Source organism: Plasmodium gonderi (assembly GCF_002157705.1).
Source record: "Plasmodium gonderi DNA, contig: Chr12, whole genome shotgun sequence".
Lineage (NCBI taxonomy): Eukaryota > Apicomplexa > Aconoidasida > Haemosporida > Plasmodiidae > Plasmodium > Plasmodium gonderi.
In genome coordinates, this window is record NW_021628937.1 from 2,095,368 (window position 1) to 2,115,324 (window position 19,957).

The following is a 19,957-nucleotide window of genomic DNA, read 5'->3' on the forward strand; positions in this document are numbered from 1 at the left end:
AAAATATGTATTAGTTAATTATATATTACCAGAAAAATGAAATTATTTTTATATTATTATTTTAAATATGAATATAGCTGACATTATATATGTCACAAATATTAATATTGAAAAATATGATCATAAATAAGGAAAAAAATGAATGCTTTAAGAAGAAAGACATAACATTGATATATTTATATAATATATCTGTATTTTCTCATTTCATATAATATTTTTAATATATTATATTATACTTTAAACAAAAGGAAAACAAGAATCAGATCAAGGATTTGATTAGATATATATGAAATATATTTATGTTTACGCTGTTTTATAATGTAAGATATAAAAAATGGTAGCCTTATAAAGTGACGTTACCCCCCACCCCCACCCCTGTTGTATATTTTTCCCAAATTTAAGGAAAATTAGATTTGTAAATATTAAAGACACTTTAATATTCAAGGATAATACATGAACAGGAACTTAGGCTGCACGAAATAGAAGCAACAAGATATCCTAGAGTACACGTATATTTTTACATATATATATGTATTGTCGTGTGCGAAAAAGAGAGTTAAGAATATAAATGAATTATACATAAGATAGTTTACTATTTGTCAACATTACAGTTATATATTACATAAATACCAAAATATATTATTAATTTCCAAAAATGTATAATTTAAGTAGAATATGTTTTCTAAGATGGAACGCTTCATGGACATATAAGTAAATAAGAAATTTAATATATTAAAGAATTGTTACTATTATAACACTTTTAGCTTACAAAGCAGAATATATTTTATAACTACTTCATTTGTTTTAATATGCATAAATATTTATTGTCTATGTTTTTTTTTTACATTCATAAAAAATAAATATAATAAAAAACCCTTCCACCAAAACATATTTCGTCGAAAATTTGTTTTATACATAAAATGCTAATTAAGCTTCACAATTATTTGTGAACCAAACTAATATTCCATTTCATTTTATATATATGTAAAGGAAAAAATTATATATATATATATATATGTATATATATGTGTATTATATATATATATGTTTTTTTTTTTTTTCTTAACGTTATAATTATTAATGTAGATTAAAGAGATATCACATGTCCCCAAGATGGAATGTTAGTAAATGGTTAGTTAAGGAAGAATACAAATCTCAGAAATTTAGTAAACCATTTTATTTAACAAAATGGGGAAATTTCAAAACAGTTTATAATCAATTTTCAGCCAATAGCGGAGCTTTTAACAAATTTTGTGATATGAACAAATTACATGAGAATGACATTAATTGTAGAAAATAATATATTGTTACAAAACACATTTTGCATCATTTTTAATTTTAAAAAAAAAAGAAAAAAAAGTGTTGCATTCCTGTACCCATCTTTTACATTATTAACATTGTACGACGTATAAACGTGCATGCGGTATGCATAATATTATATATTTTAATTCTGGAGGAGAGAAAGCTTATAGACACTCAATATTAGCCCTTGATTTTGTTACTGCATTTTTTTGTACGCTTTTGAATCATCGTTTTACATCTTTTTTTTTATTTGCCTTATCCTTTTTTAATATTTTGCTTTTTGCTAATTAATTTTTATTTAAAACTGTATGTTTCAGTTATTACTGAATTTATTTTTAGTGTATCATACGCACCTTATTCACTATTCCATGCGTATATTGCATTTATATATATATATATGTATATATAGACAGATAGGTAGATGCAGCTATTCTTATACGTATACATATATTTTTTTCTTTTATTTCTTTTATTTCATTTAAAATATTTTTTCTAATAAATTTAATAAAATGTTGAAATAATGAGGCAGTTCATTTATTAAATTTAAAGGAATACACATATAATCGAAGCTATAAATTGTTTTATTCATGATTTCTTTAATTTCGGTAGATGATGGCTTGTTTAATTTTGGTGCCTAAAAAAAAATATTATATATATATATGTGTTTATATGCAAACATCTATCACTGGTACATTATGTAGCTGTGATTAAAAAGAAAATATGTTATATAGACGATGCCCTTTTAGTTAATGCATTTTATTTAGATGAAAAAAAAAAAAAAAAATTAATTAAATAAATAAATAAAACTTCTTAATATAATTTGACTCATTATTTTTTGTATTGATCTAATCAGCATAAAAGCTTTGTTAAGTTTTTCGCTGAAAGCATATTTTTTTTTAGTTATTAATTGTTAAAATGTTGATACATGTTACACTTATCACTTATATTGTGCTATTCTTTAAATTTAAAAATTGTTCTGCTTTTCTTTTGTATGTTATAGCATATGTCCAATATACATATCCATATATCAACGTATGCATTAATATTGCAAGTTATATATGGCAACAAAGTTTAACTTTGATATTCTATACAATATTTCGTTATTCCATTTTTGTCTCATCTTTATACCCTTTTTTTTTTTGCAATGCAAATTAATCCCCCCCCCCCCCGATCCAACTACTCTATGTACGAATTTGTACGTGTGCATATATATGTGTATTTTTTTTATATATATCTCGTTGTACACTTGTGTGTGCATATTTATACATTTATGCATTTTATTATTCTATTTTATTTTATTCAAATTTTGAACTAATTATTATAACAATTTATTATTAGATTTTAATAAGTTAATAAAATTTAGACCATATTTTAATTGAAGCCATAGGGGCTGAACATAAGAGAATTACAGAATCTACTGTAATCACTTTGTACATTTAAGGTACATAATCACAAAATGATCTTTTTCTTCTTTATGTTCCAGCACACTCGTAAGAAACACTTCTTGGTATATTTTGATAAAATCAATTTATTCGTAAGTGCAAGGTATACGCACAAGTACCTATGTATGTATATATATGCGCTGTTATTTCACTACTGTGTATGCTTTATTTCTATTTAAAAGCATTACCTTTGGATATCTCTGGCTAAAATGAGTTAGTATTAATGTTTTGCATTGAACTTCTAAACCTACAAAATAAATATGTACAATTATTTATAGAACATTTTAAAAAGAGATAAAATATTAGGACATTAATAAAATTAAGACACATCACAATATTAATTGTATTTATTATAGTATTTTATTTTTTCCTACCAATTTGCATAGCCTCATTCGTTGTAGAATGTTTTTTATAAATGGCTTCCTCTAGTAATTCATCGTCAAATGTTGCTAAAAAATTTATTGAAAAAATATTGGCACATGAGTATAGTTCAAATGTTTTTTTTTTTTTTTTTTTTTTTTTTTTTTTCCATTGAAATATGGCTTAAACTGTTCTTTGTATATACGCTCTTCAGACATGTATTAGATTTTTTGAAACTTTTTTTTTTTTTTTTTTTTTACCTTCATGTATTAAAATATCACAATTTTTGGAAAACATTTTAACATTATCGCATGGTCTTGTATCAGCTGAATAAACAATGGACCCGATAGTTTTGCTTTCAATTTTTATGCCATAGGATTCCTTAATATGGTTAACCTGTAAGCCGAAATTTATTCAGTGAAATTATTTCTTCCCTTCCGAATTGTATACAAGTTATTTGTTCTGTGTAAATACATGCAATAAAACGTCCAAGACTCAATTACAGTCAATCGATTATATATATGTATATACATTTTTAAAGCTTAAAATAAAGTGGATGTACTTTTATTGTAACATATATACCTTAAATGGTCGAAGAAACACAAAATTATTGGAATCATTAATTTTCTGTTTTACTTCTAAATTTTCTTCGTTATACAATATTTTTATTGGCTTGTCAAAAAATAGTTCCCTATATAAACATATCCACTTTTTTAGCGTTAACGGAATCAATATTAGTGGTTCATCTAAATGTGGAAAAAGTATTTTTCGCATATGCAACAAGTAATAAAGACCCATGTGGTGATCTGCATGTGCATGTGATATGAATACTATTCTGCAAATGGATAAGGTGATAGTAAAAAAAAAAAAGAAAAGAAACGTATATTTATGCAATTATGTCATGCTTTACTGGAAGGTGTAAATTATTTTAAGCTATAGAAGAAAAAAAAAAAAAAAAAAAAAAAAGACATCTCCCTTTGTTCAATTGATTGCAAATGTAAATAGATCTAACTGATTCGTATCATTGTGGAATACAAAAATAAAACACAATTTGACATGCACATAATGTTACTTTATCGATTTAATAGCCTCTGAAAAATTGATCCATGATTGGCTCATCCAGTATAGCTGGTAGAGTGAACCCTCTCCAAAATCTAAAACGACACTGAAATTTTTTTCAATATTCAAAATGATACCAGAAACGTTGCGAAATGTTGAAGGCATTGAACAACCAGTACCGAGAAAGTAAAAAGAAGGATATTCTGAATAATTTTGCGTTATTTTATTATTAAAATTTTTAAAATTTTCCAATAAGTTTTCATTCTCTTTTAATATATTCGATGTCTTTGCAGAATTAAATATATTTGGATATAAATCGCGCAAAGCTTCATCTGTGCATATATTAATTTTATGAAAGGGGTGTAAAACGAATTTGCTCAATGGGTTATACACAAGATAAGAACTATTTTGTTCACATTCTATGTCATTACCTGTTTCTTGTGTATCACTGAAGTTGTCATTATTTGTGAATCCATATGCTGAGGGGGGAGCTCTGTTTTGATATATAGAACCATCCTCCTTATCAACTGTAAGCAAATTTGCGCCTTCTGTTTCATTTTTCATTTTTTTCCTATTATCATTAGTTGATGATAAATTTGAAATATCATAAACAGGTGTATCCAATTTGTACTTCAAAAAAATGGTAGGTAATAACTTCGAAAGGAAGTTGTTTAATGAAGCTGCGGAAACAAATGGGCATACATTTAAATAACTATTGGATTGATTGCACTTAACATTTTTTACATTCTTCAAATTTAAAAAAAATTTTTTATAATTCTCCATATTGGTAATTTCTTCACACGATAAATGGAAAATATATTCCAAATTTTTTAAATAAAAACTTTCTCTACTAGAAATTTCTCCCAATAAATATTTTGTATCATCAATATCTTCTAAATCAATAACTAATGCCTTTCTTCCATTTATATTTTTATCACACACATCTTCTGGTTTTATTACTTTGTTGTTTATTGTTATAGATTTTCCAGATTTTAGTATCCCGTAATATTTTCCTGATGGAATATTTAGTTTCTTTGCCTTTTCCACATGAAACTTTCCAATCGTCTCGGGGCATTCGATTAAATAGCATATTCCTCTTAATTCTTTATTAACTTTATCATCCCCTGATTTTGTTTTGTTACCATTTTCTTTGTACGTTCCCCTATTTGGATCCTTCTCTTTGTCGAGTATTTTATTACTCTTGCTATTTTTTTGGTCAATTTTATCACCCTGTGCGTTCTCTGGGTCAATTTTATCACCCTGTGCATTTTCTGGGGCAGTTTCTTCATCTTGGGCATTTTTCAGGTCTGTTTTCTCACCCTGGTCATTCTCCTTATGCATATCTTGGCAATCGACCCACAGTCTCCTTTTCTTAAAATTATCCAAATCAGTTTCTCCAGATGACTCATGCTTTATTCCAGCCCCTCTATGTAAATTGTTTGTTCCCTCACAATGTGTCTTATCCGATTCAGGAATTATTTGACTTTTCTTATAATCCATTTCCCCCCCACTCTTATTACATATATCATTGTCTTGTTTTTTTTTTTCACGTATCATTATTGGGGTTATAGTAATATTTCCCTTTAAAACTATTTGAAAATTGTTTTCACAAAATTCATGTATTTTTAATTTTATATTTTTCATTTTCGCAAAGGAGCAAGTAATAGTATTAATTATCTGTTCAATCGGCTTAGGGCCATAAATAGTTATGTCAATATCTGCTATATTGTCTATTGTTAATAGGAGTCCAATTAACCCTCCGATAGTTTCTGGATTTATTTTAGTAAAACATATGTTTCTAATTTTGGCAACATGTAATTTATATTCGTTCAAAAATCTTTGAATGTTTTCCCCACAATTAAACAGGGTGCATTCTCCATTCACGAATAAACGCAAGCTTGGCGGTACCGCCAAACTATGCCATCCTACCATTTGGATATAGACTTCCATTTTTATTTTGTTTTTTTTTTTTTTTTTTTTTTTTTACCTTTTTGAATATAGTCGTTTTTCAGGTAGGTTTATGAATTCTCTTCATACGTTGCAAACTCAATTCTTGCCCCAATTAGAGCAAAATGTGCATTCACAAAAATGTCCGTTCTTCAAATGAATAACTTGTGACGGTGGGAATTGTGCATATGTTTTATGTCAAAATTGGAAAAAAAAAAAAAAAAAAAAAAAAAACATTCCTGGTTGTGCTTCTCTTGAAAAACATGTACATAATCTATTTTAAGTTTCCTTTTTTAAATATGTCATCACAAAGAAATAATAAAATGAATAAGTAAAACTAAGCCAATATAACCTAAGCTACGTATGTCACGTTAAGCCAAAATTAAGACAAATTTATCCCATTTTAGCCAAATTAAACAGAAATGAGCAATACAGAATGGGCGAATGATTTTAAAGGGAGAAATCGTTTTCTCTTTCAAAAAATAGGATACAGAAAAATGCTACCTGTTTTATAAGTCACAAAATTTATGATATTACAAATATTATAAATAAACAACACCATTATGCACATGGAAATTGGTGCTTTGTATATATTTCCTTTTTTCACTTACATTTTAAGGACGTAACACTCCACACTGCTTACAGATAAATCACATCTATTTGTTACACAATTAAATGTTCAGATGTTAAAAAATGATCTGTTAGGTGGAAATAAGTAATTAACGTTGTGCAATAGTTAGGATAATTAAAAATTCTTTTAGCCATGGTTAAAAAAAATAAAAAAAATAATGCAGATGAAATATAATTTCTTTTCTTGGAATAATAAAAAAAAAAAAAAAAAAAAACAATTAGTAATTTGCAGTATCGAATGTGGAAAAGGAAAAAGAATAACTAAAATCTCATGTCACGTATGTCGTAAATTACGTACGATGCGTGTAAAGAACAGTTTGTGCGAACGTTTTTCAGAGAACGATGATTGAAATATTCAAGCATAAAATTTTGTATTTTATATATGTACACATATATACATATACATACGTACATTTTTAAAGGGCCAACTTGAAGCTGTCATCATACTAAGGACCAACAAGGTTTTAGTGGGGCCACGGAAGATGAAATAATATACGGCGGTTGTAAAAAAAAAAAAAAAAAAAAAAAAAAGGAAAACAAAATTGCACAGAGGGAACGCTACTTTTTTTAACATTGGTTAAAGTGAATGTGACAGGACCTTACATTCTTTTTCATTTAAAACAAGAAATAGGGGTTTGCGTTAAAATTATTTGAAATATTAAATATGTATAGAACGATTAAAACGAGCAGCAGATCCGAAATTCGTTTTTCTCATCTCTTACAGTCTCAATAACAAATAGTTAGGCTAAATAATTGCTATATCAGAATGAACACATATCATCAGCGTATATCCATTTTTGCAACTAAAATTATCCTATTTAGCACACCATTTTATGAATCAGATAAGAACACACAATAAATGGAATGTGGATATCGAAATCAAAGGAAATTCCACCAAGTTGTATTAAACATAAAGGAAAAAATTGAAAAGCATGATTTAAGCAAATGGAAAAATATTGTAAAACCAGAAGAAGGTGCAAAATATAACGAATATTTTGAACAACTTTTGAGAGGAGACCATGATGGTAATGATAACAAGGATGCCCATAACAATGATGAATGCGGTAAGGAGCTGAATGTTGCCAGCACCTCTGATAACAATGAAAAACGTATGGAGGAAAAAAACAATACAAAATTTGAGCTAAATAAAGAATTTTTTGACCATATTAATAATAAAGAAAAATTTTATTTTTTATTAAATATAAAGGAAATGATGGAAACAAGTTGGTTATTATCACGCAAAAGATTAGAAGGTATTAAATTAGAAGAAAAATCCAAACCTGTTAATGTTCAGGAATTGATAAATTACTCTAAAAAAATAGCAGACACAACATGTGCCCCACCAGAGTGTGATAATATAAATGACAAAATTATGCATCAAGAATATTATCCGAATTATCATTTTCTAAATTTTGTAAATGTAGAAGAAATACATTTATCCAAACTTTTTCAATTGCAGAAATATAGCACCGTTTGTTTTCCTCCAATTATTACAATACAGGAAGATGTGGACAATTTGTTAGTAGTTAACATTACTTGTTCAACCCCACATGTCATAATTTATTATAGAGTAAACGATGCGGTAAACGAACAAATCTATAATGCAGATGAGAAACCCAAAATCGTTAAAAGGAAAAAGATCAATGTATATGCTCGGTCAGTTAGAGAGGGATATATGAAATCAAGAATTTCATGTATTTCCAAATCGTATAAAGTTGAAGATGATACTTCTTCTGTCCAAGAAACTGTGTTAAGTAAAAAACTTGAGGAACAATCATTAGATACTTTAAAAACAGATAACGATGCAAATGTAGCTCACAAATCATCACAAATGACAAATGTATTTAAAAATTTAGGTTTCTTACTAAGTAGAAAACGGGAAAAAACAGAAATGTTGTCATCAAATGATGAGTCATCCAGTGATGGTTCGAAGTAAAACACACTTTGTGGTTGCACTATAGCATTAATACATACACAAAAAAAAAAAAAAAAAAAAAGAATATATATATTCGCTTCACATTTGATAAGGTAATGTAACATTCAAAATTAACTAAGTGCACAATTGTACGGAGGCATAAACATGTACAGATAAACATGCGTAGATGCGTAATCACGTAAGAGCAATTTAAAAAAAACTAAGAATTTTCACAAAAATAGAAGCAATTCATTTTGAATGTGTGCTTGGAGCTGCTTCGCGTGTTATTTCAATCTTTACGGCTATTTGGGTTAAACAAAGAATTTTCCGAATATGACATCTAAGAAGCATTTTCTATTTTTCTTTTTTTTTTTTTTTTTTTTTTTTTTTTCCTGTGCAAATCTTCTATCCGTATGCGTAAAACGAGACTTGACGAAGTATATCAATATAGTAAGATATGATAAAATCAATTTTAGACCTTCTCCCCACACACAAACACCACCCCAGTAATATAATAAGCATTTACATGTCATAAAACTTGGGATTTTTTTAAAAGAACGTCTTTTATTTGATCTGGGTAATAAGTCATGTGCACTTTACTTGAATACATTTCATACACATGCACATATTCCTTATGAACATTATTAAGTATTGATAGCTGCATATCCTTTTTGATATCATTCGATTGTATTTTGCTTACTATTGGGAAATTATTGATTTTTTCCGAAAAAGCGAATTTATAAAATTTTTCTAAAATAGCTTTTATTTCGTTTATATTATTTTCCTTTTGTTGTTTAATTTTGTCTAATTTTAAGTAGGCTATTATATTAGCATTTTCTAATTTCAAAACTTTTTCAATTTGTTCTTGAATAATTATACCAAGTAAATCACAATATTTTGAAGAGTCTTCATATTTCGCTACATTTTCTTGTATAAAGACAAATATATTTATAATAGATATGTAATCACTTTCTAAATTATGATTTTTATTTTTTAAAGAATTATTTATTAGAGGATTTATTGTTATATCAAGTACGTTTTGGAAATTTTGTTCCTTATTAATCGAACCGAATAAGGCGCTTTTCTTATAAATACTGTAAACATTATTTAACGCACTGAAAATCTTTTTTATCAAAGCCAATGTATTATCAAAATTATTGGATTCTCCCTCTTTGGTTATCTTATTTAGGTAGAACGTTACAACTTCTTGTTGCCATGCTGCAATGAATTCATTTTCTATTTTCTTCTGAATTTTTTGCGTGTAGTTTAATAGCTTGCAGTTGTATTTTTCGACAATCCTGCAATTTTCTCCAATCCGTTTTTCTAACTCGCTTTTACTACTTCTATGGACAAATTCCGCGTCCCCCATTATCACATCACCTTTCTCATGAATCGTGGAATTATTCATACTAAGAGCTCTGCTGATTATATTCCCCATTTTATCGTGTGTTTCTTGATTTACTAGGTTATCTAAGAGCATCTCCCTATTTTCCATATTTTCAACATTTGGAATATTTTCATCTTGTTCCGTGTCTAAATTATTAACTGCAACTTTGTTCGATATTTTTTCCTCATTAGTTTTATTTGTATGATTTGTAGTTGGATTATTTTTTTGGATACCATTTAAAATGTTGCTAGAGAGGTCACATAATATGTTGCTTCTTCGTTTTTCTTCATTTCCAAGATGTATTTGATAATTTTCTAAAAATGAATTTTCAAGCAAAGTTGATTCATTTTGTAATTTTCCGATACCATGTTGATTATTGTCCAAATCGGAGTTCCCTCGAACAGTACTGCTGGAATATTTTCTTATTATGTCCTTAACGTCTTGTACTGTTTCATAATTGTTTTGAAACTGTTTCAATTTAAAAATAAAGATATCTACAATATGAAATAATTCATAACATGTTTCATAACTTTTAGGATACGTATTTAGATTTGTTTCAAGAAAATTATAGTAAGCAATATACAAAGAATCAACTATGGAGTATAAGTTATTATGCATATTTTCCACATGTGCACTTATGTATGGCACTGTTAAGTTAGTATAATAAAAATTGAATAATAACAGAATTTTAAAGAAGTAATCTTCTAATGCTATCAAGTAATAAATAGTTGAGAAAAAAATTTTAAATATATGTATAGAAGCATCCGTAGTGTGGAACTCTCCTAACAATTTGTTCTTTATCATTGCTTTATAATGTCTAACAATCAAATCGTTGTAATTTTTTTTTAATAACTTTATTCGAAAATGCAGAAAATTACTTAAACTTATATTAAAATATTCCATATTTTCTATAATAATTTTATAGCACAATTTTGTTAGCGGGGAAAAATTTTCTACACAATTTTTTATAATTATTCTTCTTTTTTCCCTTTCTTCAGAAATGGTACATAATAATAAATTCATAATTTTGTTTGTCCTCTTATAATATTTGCTGTTCTCCCTTATTACATACAAACACATTTTTTTGCACACCTTATTCAATATTTTATTGTAATGTTTTGAATAAAATTTACTTATTTTATCAGATGAATTTTCATTTAATAATTTAATTATATTTTCCTTGGTATATTCAAACTGTTTTAAATGTTCAAAAAAAGAAATATTTAATGAAACTTTTATATCAGTTAAGTTGTTGTAGCATAAGGGGCTCAAACTATATTCCCTCAATATTTTGTCATAAATTTTTTCTTTTTTCTTAATAGTATATTTTTCTTTTTTCAATTTTCTAATTTCATCTGCAATTTCGATTGTCATTTTGCTACTTTCTAAAAATTTTTCTTTTCTATTTTTGTCTAAATCATTAACTTTTTTTAAGTTATTCTGTATATTCTCAAAATAAGTGAAACATATATTTGCCTCCTTAAACATATTCTCGAAACGATTTAATTCTCTTAATTCGTTATCCTCCTTATTATAAAGAACACTGTATTTACTATATGTGTTATTATGATCTTTAAAATTATCTAGCTCTTCATTTAACGAATCGATACTCCCAAAGGAATCAAGGTCTTCATTTATCTGAACATTATCCATGATATTGTGGCTAATTCGAGTGGTTATATAAATCTCTTAGTTTGGTTTGTATCTTAACATTTGGTAAAAATAAAAATATATTTCCCTTATTTCTTCGAAATGATAAATATAAATGGCCTTTTTTTGATTGCACTCACTACTAAATGGGTACATGAAGTGAGCTTGCCATGTAAATACATAGCGAATAAATATCACCACATGCGTATTTTCGTGTACCTTTTAATCTGTGTGTTATAAAAATGTTGCTACAAATACTTTTGCACATATTCTAAAAAATAACAACAGTTAAAATGCGAACTCGTAAATACGCTTCACGGATAAGTGCAATTAAAATGGGTAAATTTTTCCCCAAAAAAAAAATTCAAAAAAAGAAAATTAATCAAAATAATTCAACAAAGGAATTCAAGTAAACCATTCGAGAAGTTCATTCATTAAAACATAAAAAGGCCACATCACACGTACGTAAAAAAAAAAAAAAAAAAAAAAAATGCAACAAAAAAAATATTTTTGGAAAAAAAAAAAAAAAAAAAAACACACATATGGGCTAAAACATTTTGTACATCCACTGATCTATCTGGCCTTCTTTAGAAACTACTTTTTTTTTCTTGTTTTCCACCTTTTAAAAGTCTAATGCATTTTACTACATAATTGATTTTTTTTTTTTTTTTTTTTTTTTTATAAATACTGAAAGTAGTAAACTACGAATTCAAATTAGAAAAAGAAAGTGGGGGAGAAAAAAAAAAAAAAAAAAAAAAAAGGGGGCATATTCAATAGTTTAAACTAGTTAGAAGTGAATTAATCTAATTAAATATAAAACTGTGATCGTAAGTTTTGTAATATAGCATGGGTTGATAACATGAAGGTGAGAGGGACACAAACGGGTCTTTTGAAAAAATATACATATGAGCATATGGATATAAGCACATATTTATGTATACAAATACACATAAATATACAATATATGTATTTGCATATATACATAAACTGGTAGGAGGTATGGGGGTGGCATCTTTTAGTGAGGTTCAATTGATCTACCCTGCAACGACAGACAAATGTATATACATAGTTGCACATATTCATGTCTACATACACGTACACAAAAAATTGGCCATAATGAGGTAACGATTTGGAAATGTGTATGAACAAGCTTTATTTTCAATAACTCAATGAAAATGAGAAGGATACAAAACAGTTTTCGGTACAGAGAGTGGGTCCCCGTTATTTATGAAAAATTTATGTCCTTCTTGTTTTAATTTTTCAAAACATTCTTTTTTGCATTGAACATCTAGCCAGCGACATTCTTTACACCTTGCTTTAGGATACATAAAAAATAGCTTTCCATGCCATGTGAAGTCTCTTTTTCTTCCATCTAAATGTCCATATGCATGTGGTTTGGGACAAGGTGGTTTCATTGTAAAATGAACTTGTGCATGATACCATAGGTATAAACATGTTACAAATAAGAAATAAACATGAAATTTTAAAAATATCATTAATTTCCTTTCATATTCAGTTAACATGACTGTAGTCAATCTAGAATAAGGCTCTAAATCAAGAATCCATTCTTTTCTATTATTATATCTTGTTAAGAATCCAGTTATATCTAAATATCTATATATTTTTTGTCCAAATGTTTCTCTTTCATTTTTGTTGAAAAGAATGATAACATTGGAATTTTTTAAAATGGATAAATTGTCTTTTGAATAATGCTCCGATAGGCTATTCACACTTTCATTTGTTGTTGCAAAACATTTATTTCGAATTTTTTTAAAAAGTTGTGTGTTCTTGTTCATATTTATTAATGGTGAGAAAAAGTCATTTTGCTTAACAAAGCAATTCTTCAAATAATGCTTATCCGTCACGTATGTCCTTAACAAAAATTTGTTTCCACCTTTTTCGTGGATGTTTGAAAAAATGTTGAATTTATCATTTCTTCCTTTTCTAAAAAATTGTAATACTGTATCCCTTTCGCTTTTGTGCAGCATCATATTACGTTATTAATATTCTGTTTATTCAGTATTCTGTCCCTGTATATATATATATATATATATATATATATATATATATATATATATATATATTTGTGCGTTTTTTTTTTTTTTTATCTATCTATTTATGCTTCTGTGTATGACCTTTAGAGTATAACCCGTTTGCGTAGTTACTTATGTACACTGGCACACTTGTGCAAATACATGAGATATGCCACGTTTTTTGCAACAAACTTCTTACTTTCTATGTACACTTCACACTTTATGCCTCATTCATATAAGTCCATTTGATAATATTCAAATTTGTTCATTTAAATCGATCAAAACGCGTACCTATTTCTTTACATAAAAGAACATATATCTTTATTAAAATGTACAGCAGCAATGATAATGAAAATTCAAATGTGCTTATGGGGCTTCCTAAAGTAGGTATTGTTATATATATATATATATATATATATATATATATACATACGTATATATCACTATATACATATAAAAATGCAAATAGGTTTGTGCAACGCAGACTGGAGTCTTGTAAACCCTGACATCCTAAAAAGCAATCAGATATCTAACGATGTGCAAAGCAACCTTTCTTCTGTGTGCCAATTTATAAAAAAAAATAAGCAAAAAAAATTTTATAATGTAATCCCTCGTACCCAAAAGGGTTCTTTTAAAAGGTAATATGCATATATGTATAATATATATATATATATATATATATACATAAGTATTGTAATGTTCGGTTCAAAATGAGTCCTTAGCCATAGAAACGTAAATAAATATCGCTTGTAAGGATGAAGAAATTCTGCTATTTACTTCACATTTTTTTTTTTTTTTTTTTTTTTGGAACTGATATGTGGAATTAATATATATGGGTGTGCATGTATATACATATATGCGTATGCAATGGCAGCTACTTTTGCGTGGAAAATATAAGCACTTCCTGTATGCGTATCTGTCGCAAGTGCACATATTTTATGTTCATAACTATTTTTTTTCTTAGAAAGTATAACATTATTTCGATTTCCCAGCACCTGCCTGTGATTTTATTTCAGGTACAACCGTTAAACGCACTTTTCCAGTTTTGTAATTTGCAATTTTTTTTTTTTTTTTTTTTTTTTTTCCTCTGATGCTGTAACAAAATTCTATTACCCCCGTTTGCATACATTTTAAGCTAAAAAACAATTTAAATATAAAGATGTACTTTTGCGTTTCGATTTTTATTAAAAAAAAGAAAAAATAAAGTGCATGCTGGAATAATAACACTTTTAACTATTTCTGTCAACACCATTTGCACCTCAATGATGAAAGTTAAAAGCGTTATTGAATAATTAGATGAACTCCAGGTGACTAAAAAAAAAAAGAATAAAACTTTATTTTTAAAGAACACTCGTGAAATAGGAAAAAAGGGAAAAAAAAAAAAAAAAGAATAAAATAAAATGAAATAAAGTAAAATAAAGTAAAATAAAAGGAAAGGAAAAAAAAAAAAAAAGAATAAAATAAAATGAAATTAAGTAAAATAAAGTAAAATAAAAGGAAAGGAAAAAAAAGAAAAAAATCAGACGTATCTAAATTATATTTCATTTTTGTTATTTTAGCGTGGTCATTTTAATATATACTTTTTCCACTTAATACACACAAATAGAAATTAAGAAGCATATAGACAATATCAATTATGGAACACGAAAAGTCACGTTCGTTCACCAAATGAAACATACAACGGAGTCGAAAAAGTGATGCATATTAAACAAGTTAGATAAAATTATTGCATATAGTATTTCACATGTTTTGGTGTTACCCATTGAATATTACTTTTTTTTTTTTTTTTTTCTTCATACCACTTTATGGTTATGTTAAACATTGAAGTATTAACACCTATATAATTTTTTCAACGATCTTTTTGTTTAATGATAATTATGTTGCTCCGTTGCAGAGCAGACTTTTTACCTATGTGCGCACGTATGCATGTCCAATAGACGCGTGAAAGGTACGTGGAACGAGAAAACAACTGCACGCTTCAGAATACATAAATATATATATATCGATAGATAGATACATACATAGATACATGCGCATGATCACACATTTGTAAGGTGTTTCTATTAAAATATAGGTGACGAGAGATACAATGCATTATGTTGATTTCTAATACCAAAATTGCTTATTAAAGTATGATATAAAAAAAAAAAAATATTAAACTTAAAAAGTATATTTTTCTAGTTTTTTTTTTTTTTTTTTTTTTCCTTTTTTTATAATACGTCATAAGATTAAAAGTGGGAAAAACAGACAGAACGAATTAACATTAACGGAGAGAGATCAGTATAATTCATGCAAGTGCTTATGCTAACATGAATAATCTTTAATATAGTTAGGTCTTTTTTCATCAATTCTACATGAAAAATAGTTTATGTATACTTAGTACCGTGCTGACAAATGCAGGAGTACACTAACTCCATATTTGCTCATCAAACAGCGTACACAAAAATCAATATAGGGGTGTGGGGGATAAATTATGCTTAAAAGATGAAAGGTGTAAATAAACATGTCCACAGTGGAGATGAGAAAGTTATATGAGGGACATATATCTGTGGGTATGTTATCTATAGGCATTTACAATATACAAACAACCTTTACATGTGTTAATTTAAAAAGGAAGTGTATTTTATTATTTTATTTTTTTTTTTTGCTATAATTTTTTTCCAAAGTAATACATGTAAATTACGAATCATATAAAATAATTTTTCTTTACTATAGTGTGATCACAAATGACATACGAAATGTGTTAAATTTTTTGGAAAGAATTGCATTACAGTAGTAATACTTATATCACTACGAACAATACTTAACAATTAAAATACCTAAAAAAAAAAAAAAAAAGTAAAAAAAAAACTAGCTTACATAAGTGAGATAGGCTTAAACATGTATGAAATGTATAACAGAAAAAAATTTGAAATTGGTAAGGGGGATATTCTATGACGCCTATAATTTTTTAAATAATGCTGCCAAAATTCGTTGTGCATGAGCTTCACAATATATGAATTACATTTAAAAAAAAAAAAAAAAAAAAAAAAAAAAACTTTTTTTGGTTTTTACGCACACTTGAGAATATTATTTGTGGATAAATGTTTTTTTATTAAAAACAAGTCCTACTTAAATTGTCACTAAAAATTTGTGTTTTTTTTTTTTTATTTTTTATGAAACTGTCATAAAATTGTATACATCAGCTGAATCACACAAATTGGAATGGATGGTACATAAATAAATAGATTCCGTGCTATTGTTTGAATTATGGTGGTGTATACGTGTGTTTAAACAATTATGTATAACCTTGCATAAATATATAACAAAATTTTGTTCACATATTTATATGAAAAAACTAGTGTATATATATATATATATATATATATATATATATATATATATATTGCATACAATCCATAGCTGAACAAGGCTTATTTTTCTTTTCTTTTTTTCATCAGCTCATGAACATTACGTTGTATGCATATTACCCCACTGAGTTGTTGCAAATTCGTATGTTCTCAGGAATCAGAAATAATTTATAAATTTGTTATATATGTATTTCTCAAGAATCATTTGACAATTGTATTTGATTAGTTTTATTTAATCATATCTTTTTACACTTATATATGGATTTACTTCCACACAGTTGTATGATACCAATTTATGCATGAACATAAATTATTACATTCGTTTGTGATTAACCAAAACGTTATTTTGTGTATTTATTAAAAAAAAAAAAAAAAGTTACAGAATTAACACTTTTTTAACGAAATAACAGATGACAATTCGGTGAGATATGAGCACATATTAGATAGCTTGGAACTGAAAGTTGTTAATTTCCCCTTCAGACGAAAGGCGCATGTATAATTAGAGTTGAAATTAGCAAAAAAGAAACACTTGAAAAGACGGTGTTAACCATAACGCAGTTTTAGGGCAACATAAAGAATACTCAATTCCCTCTTGGAGAAGATCATTCATAAAAACTGTTCTTATAAATTTATCAAATTTAATGAAAAACCAAAAATTGGAAGAAGAAAAAAATATATAAAATAAAATAAGCGTTCGGAAAACGCTCGAAAAAGGACCGAAAAGGGACCGAAAAAGCATTTTGGAAAAGTGTTTAGAAAAACTTTAAGGAAAAATGCTGCTTCTGCGGAACATTGTAGTTGTACAGCTGAAGAAGAGTAATATGCTTTATTTAAGTAACCTTGCTAATGTGAAATACATCCTGAACAACAAAAGGTATTTCACGTTGTTGAAGAATGAAAGATTAGATAGACTAAAGAGAGAAATTCGTTACAAGCCAAATGATAACTTCCTGATATTACAATTTTATAAAGAGGCTAATGTACATAATCCTAATGAAGTTATAAAACATTATGAAAATACTAATAACATTAAAAATGAAAGTATAACAAAAGAATATATAAAAGCTTTAGTGTATACAAATAAACTAAAATACACAAATCTTGATAATATAAAATATGATAGTGATCCTATGTTTTACAGAAGATCTATGGATGAATCTAATCAATCCACTGATATGAATGATGAACGTCCAAATATATATGAAACGAATAATTTAAATACAGATCCAGGTTACACTAACATGTCTCAGTCTGCTCCTAGAATAGATTATGGAGATAAAAAAAAAGGCGTCCACAATGAAATTTTTAGTTTACAAATAGACCCAAAGAAGCCTTTAAAAGTTTCAGTAATAGATGGAAATAAAAAAGGGATATGGAGTTTGCTCAAATCAACTATTGGATTTCTAATCCTCGTAGCAGCGGCTAGTGTATACTTAGAAGGAGTATCACAAAACGTACAAAAAGGTATAGGAGTAGTAAATAAGAAAATAATTCCGGTAGAAAATGTGAAGGTTACCTTTGCAGATGTAAAAGGCTGTGATGAAGTAAAGCAAGAACTAGAAGAGATTATTGATTATTTAAAAAATTCAGATAAATTTACAAAAATAGGTGCCAAACTACCTAAAGGGATATTATTATCTGGGGAACCGGGAACAGGAAAAACATTAATTGCTAGAGCCATAGCAGGAGAAGCAAATGTTCCTTTTCTCCAAGCTTCAGGTTCCGAATTTGAAGAAATGTTTGTTGGGGTTGGTGCAAGAAGGATAAGAGAACTTTTCCAAGCAGCAAAAAAACACGCACCTTGCATAGTTTTTATTGATGAAATTGATGCAGTGGGATCAAAAAGAAGTAACAGAGATAATAGTGCAGTCAGAATGACTCTCAACCAATTATTGGTAGAATTAGATGGGTTTGAACAAAATGAAGGAATTGTCGTAATATGTGCTACGAATTTTCCACAAAGTTTAGATAAAGCATTAGTTAGACCAGGTAGATTGGATAAAACAATTGTGGTACCTTTACCAGATATAAAAGGTAGATATGAAATTTTAAAAATGTATAGCAATAAAATTGTACTCGCAAAAGATGTAGACTTACATGTTTTATCAAGAAGAACAGTTGGAATGACCGGTGCTGATTTGAATAATATACTAAACATAGCTGCCATTAAATGCTCAGTAGAAGGAAAGAAAGCCGTAGATATGAATTCAATCGAACAAGCATTTGATAGAGTTGTTGTAGGATTACAAAGAAAGTCACCCCTAAACGAAGAAGAAAAAAATATTACAGCATATCATGAAGGTGGACATACATTAGTTAATTTTTATACAAAAGGTTCTGATCCTGTTCATAAAGCAACCATTATGCCTAGAGGTATGTCATTAGGAGTTACATGGAAAATCCCAATTAGTGATAAATATAGCCAAAAAATAAAAGATGTTCAAAGTGAAATAGATATACTTATGGGGGGATTAGTTTCTGAAGAAATAATTTTTGGAAAGAATAATGTTACTACAGGTTGCTCTAGTGATTTACAAAGAGCTACACACATAGCACAATCACTTGTTATGAATTATGGTGTAGGAATAAATGAAGAAAATATATCCATGTTCTTACAAGATAAAAAAAATATTAGTGAAGAAATGAAATTAAAAATTGATAAATCTATTCAAAGAATATTATTAGACTCATATAATAGGGCAAAGAAGGTTCTAAATCAACACATTGATGAACTACACAGAGTTGCCTCTGCTCTTGTGGAATATGAAACGTTAACTAGTGATGAAATCAAATTAGCTATGCAAGGAAAGCATGAGCAGATAAGAAAAAATAGAGAATTAAAGCAAAAAGAGTTCAATTTGAAGGACAATAGAATTTCGTAA

General features: G+C 27.4%; 6 protein-coding genes across 6 annotated transcripts; 3 read left to right on the plus strand and 3 right to left on the minus strand.

The window, feature by feature from the left end:
- Nucleotides 1-655: 655 nt before the first annotated feature.
- Nucleotides 656-1,300, plus strand: PGO_124290 (conserved Plasmodium protein, unknown function; the record flags this gene model as incomplete). Its single annotated transcript, XM_028689219.1, has 2 exons — nucleotides 656-711; nucleotides 1,087-1,300. 2 exons carry the CDS (start codon nucleotides 656-658, stop codon nucleotides 1,298-1,300), a joined length of 270 nt encoding a protein of 89 aa, XP_028545020.1.
- Nucleotides 1,301-1,780: 480 nt separating this feature from the next.
- Nucleotides 1,781-6,113, minus strand: PGO_124300 (hypothetical protein, conserved; the record flags this gene model as incomplete). Its single annotated transcript, XM_028689220.1, has 6 exons — nucleotides 1,781-1,936; nucleotides 2,933-2,991; nucleotides 3,119-3,193; nucleotides 3,365-3,500; nucleotides 3,687-3,939; nucleotides 4,177-6,113. The coding sequence occupies 6 exons, from the start codon at nucleotides 6,111-6,113 to the stop codon at nucleotides 1,781-1,783; spliced, it is 2,616 nt and encodes an 871-aa protein (XP_028545021.1).
- A 1,486-nt stretch (nucleotides 6,114-7,599) lies between these two features.
- On the plus strand, nucleotides 7,600-8,676 carry PGO_124310 (hypothetical protein, conserved; the record flags this gene model as incomplete). Its single annotated transcript, XM_028689221.1, has 1 exon — nucleotides 7,600-8,676. One exon carries the CDS (start codon nucleotides 7,600-7,602, stop codon nucleotides 8,674-8,676), a length of 1,077 nt encoding a protein of 358 aa, XP_028545022.1.
- A 508-nt stretch (nucleotides 8,677-9,184) lies between these two features.
- PGO_124320 (hypothetical protein, conserved) lies at nucleotides 9,185-11,695 on the minus strand (the record flags this gene model as incomplete). Its single annotated transcript, XM_028689222.1, has 1 exon — nucleotides 9,185-11,695. One exon carries the CDS (start codon nucleotides 11,693-11,695, stop codon nucleotides 9,185-9,187), a length of 2,511 nt encoding a protein of 836 aa, XP_028545023.1.
- Nucleotides 11,696-12,858: 1,163 nt separating this feature from the next.
- Nucleotides 12,859-13,680, minus strand: PGO_124330 (hypothetical protein, conserved; the record flags this gene model as incomplete). Its single annotated transcript, XM_028689223.1, has 1 exon — nucleotides 12,859-13,680. The coding sequence occupies one exon, from the start codon at nucleotides 13,678-13,680 to the stop codon at nucleotides 12,859-12,861; it is 822 nt and encodes a 273-aa protein (XP_028545024.1).
- A 4,168-nt stretch (nucleotides 13,681-17,848) lies between these two features.
- On the plus strand, nucleotides 17,849-19,957 carry PGO_124340 (ATP-dependent zinc metalloprotease FTSH; the record flags this gene model as incomplete). Its single annotated transcript, XM_028689224.1, has 1 exon — nucleotides 17,849-19,957. The coding sequence occupies one exon, from the start codon at nucleotides 17,849-17,851 to the stop codon at nucleotides 19,955-19,957; it is 2,109 nt and encodes a 702-aa protein (XP_028545025.1).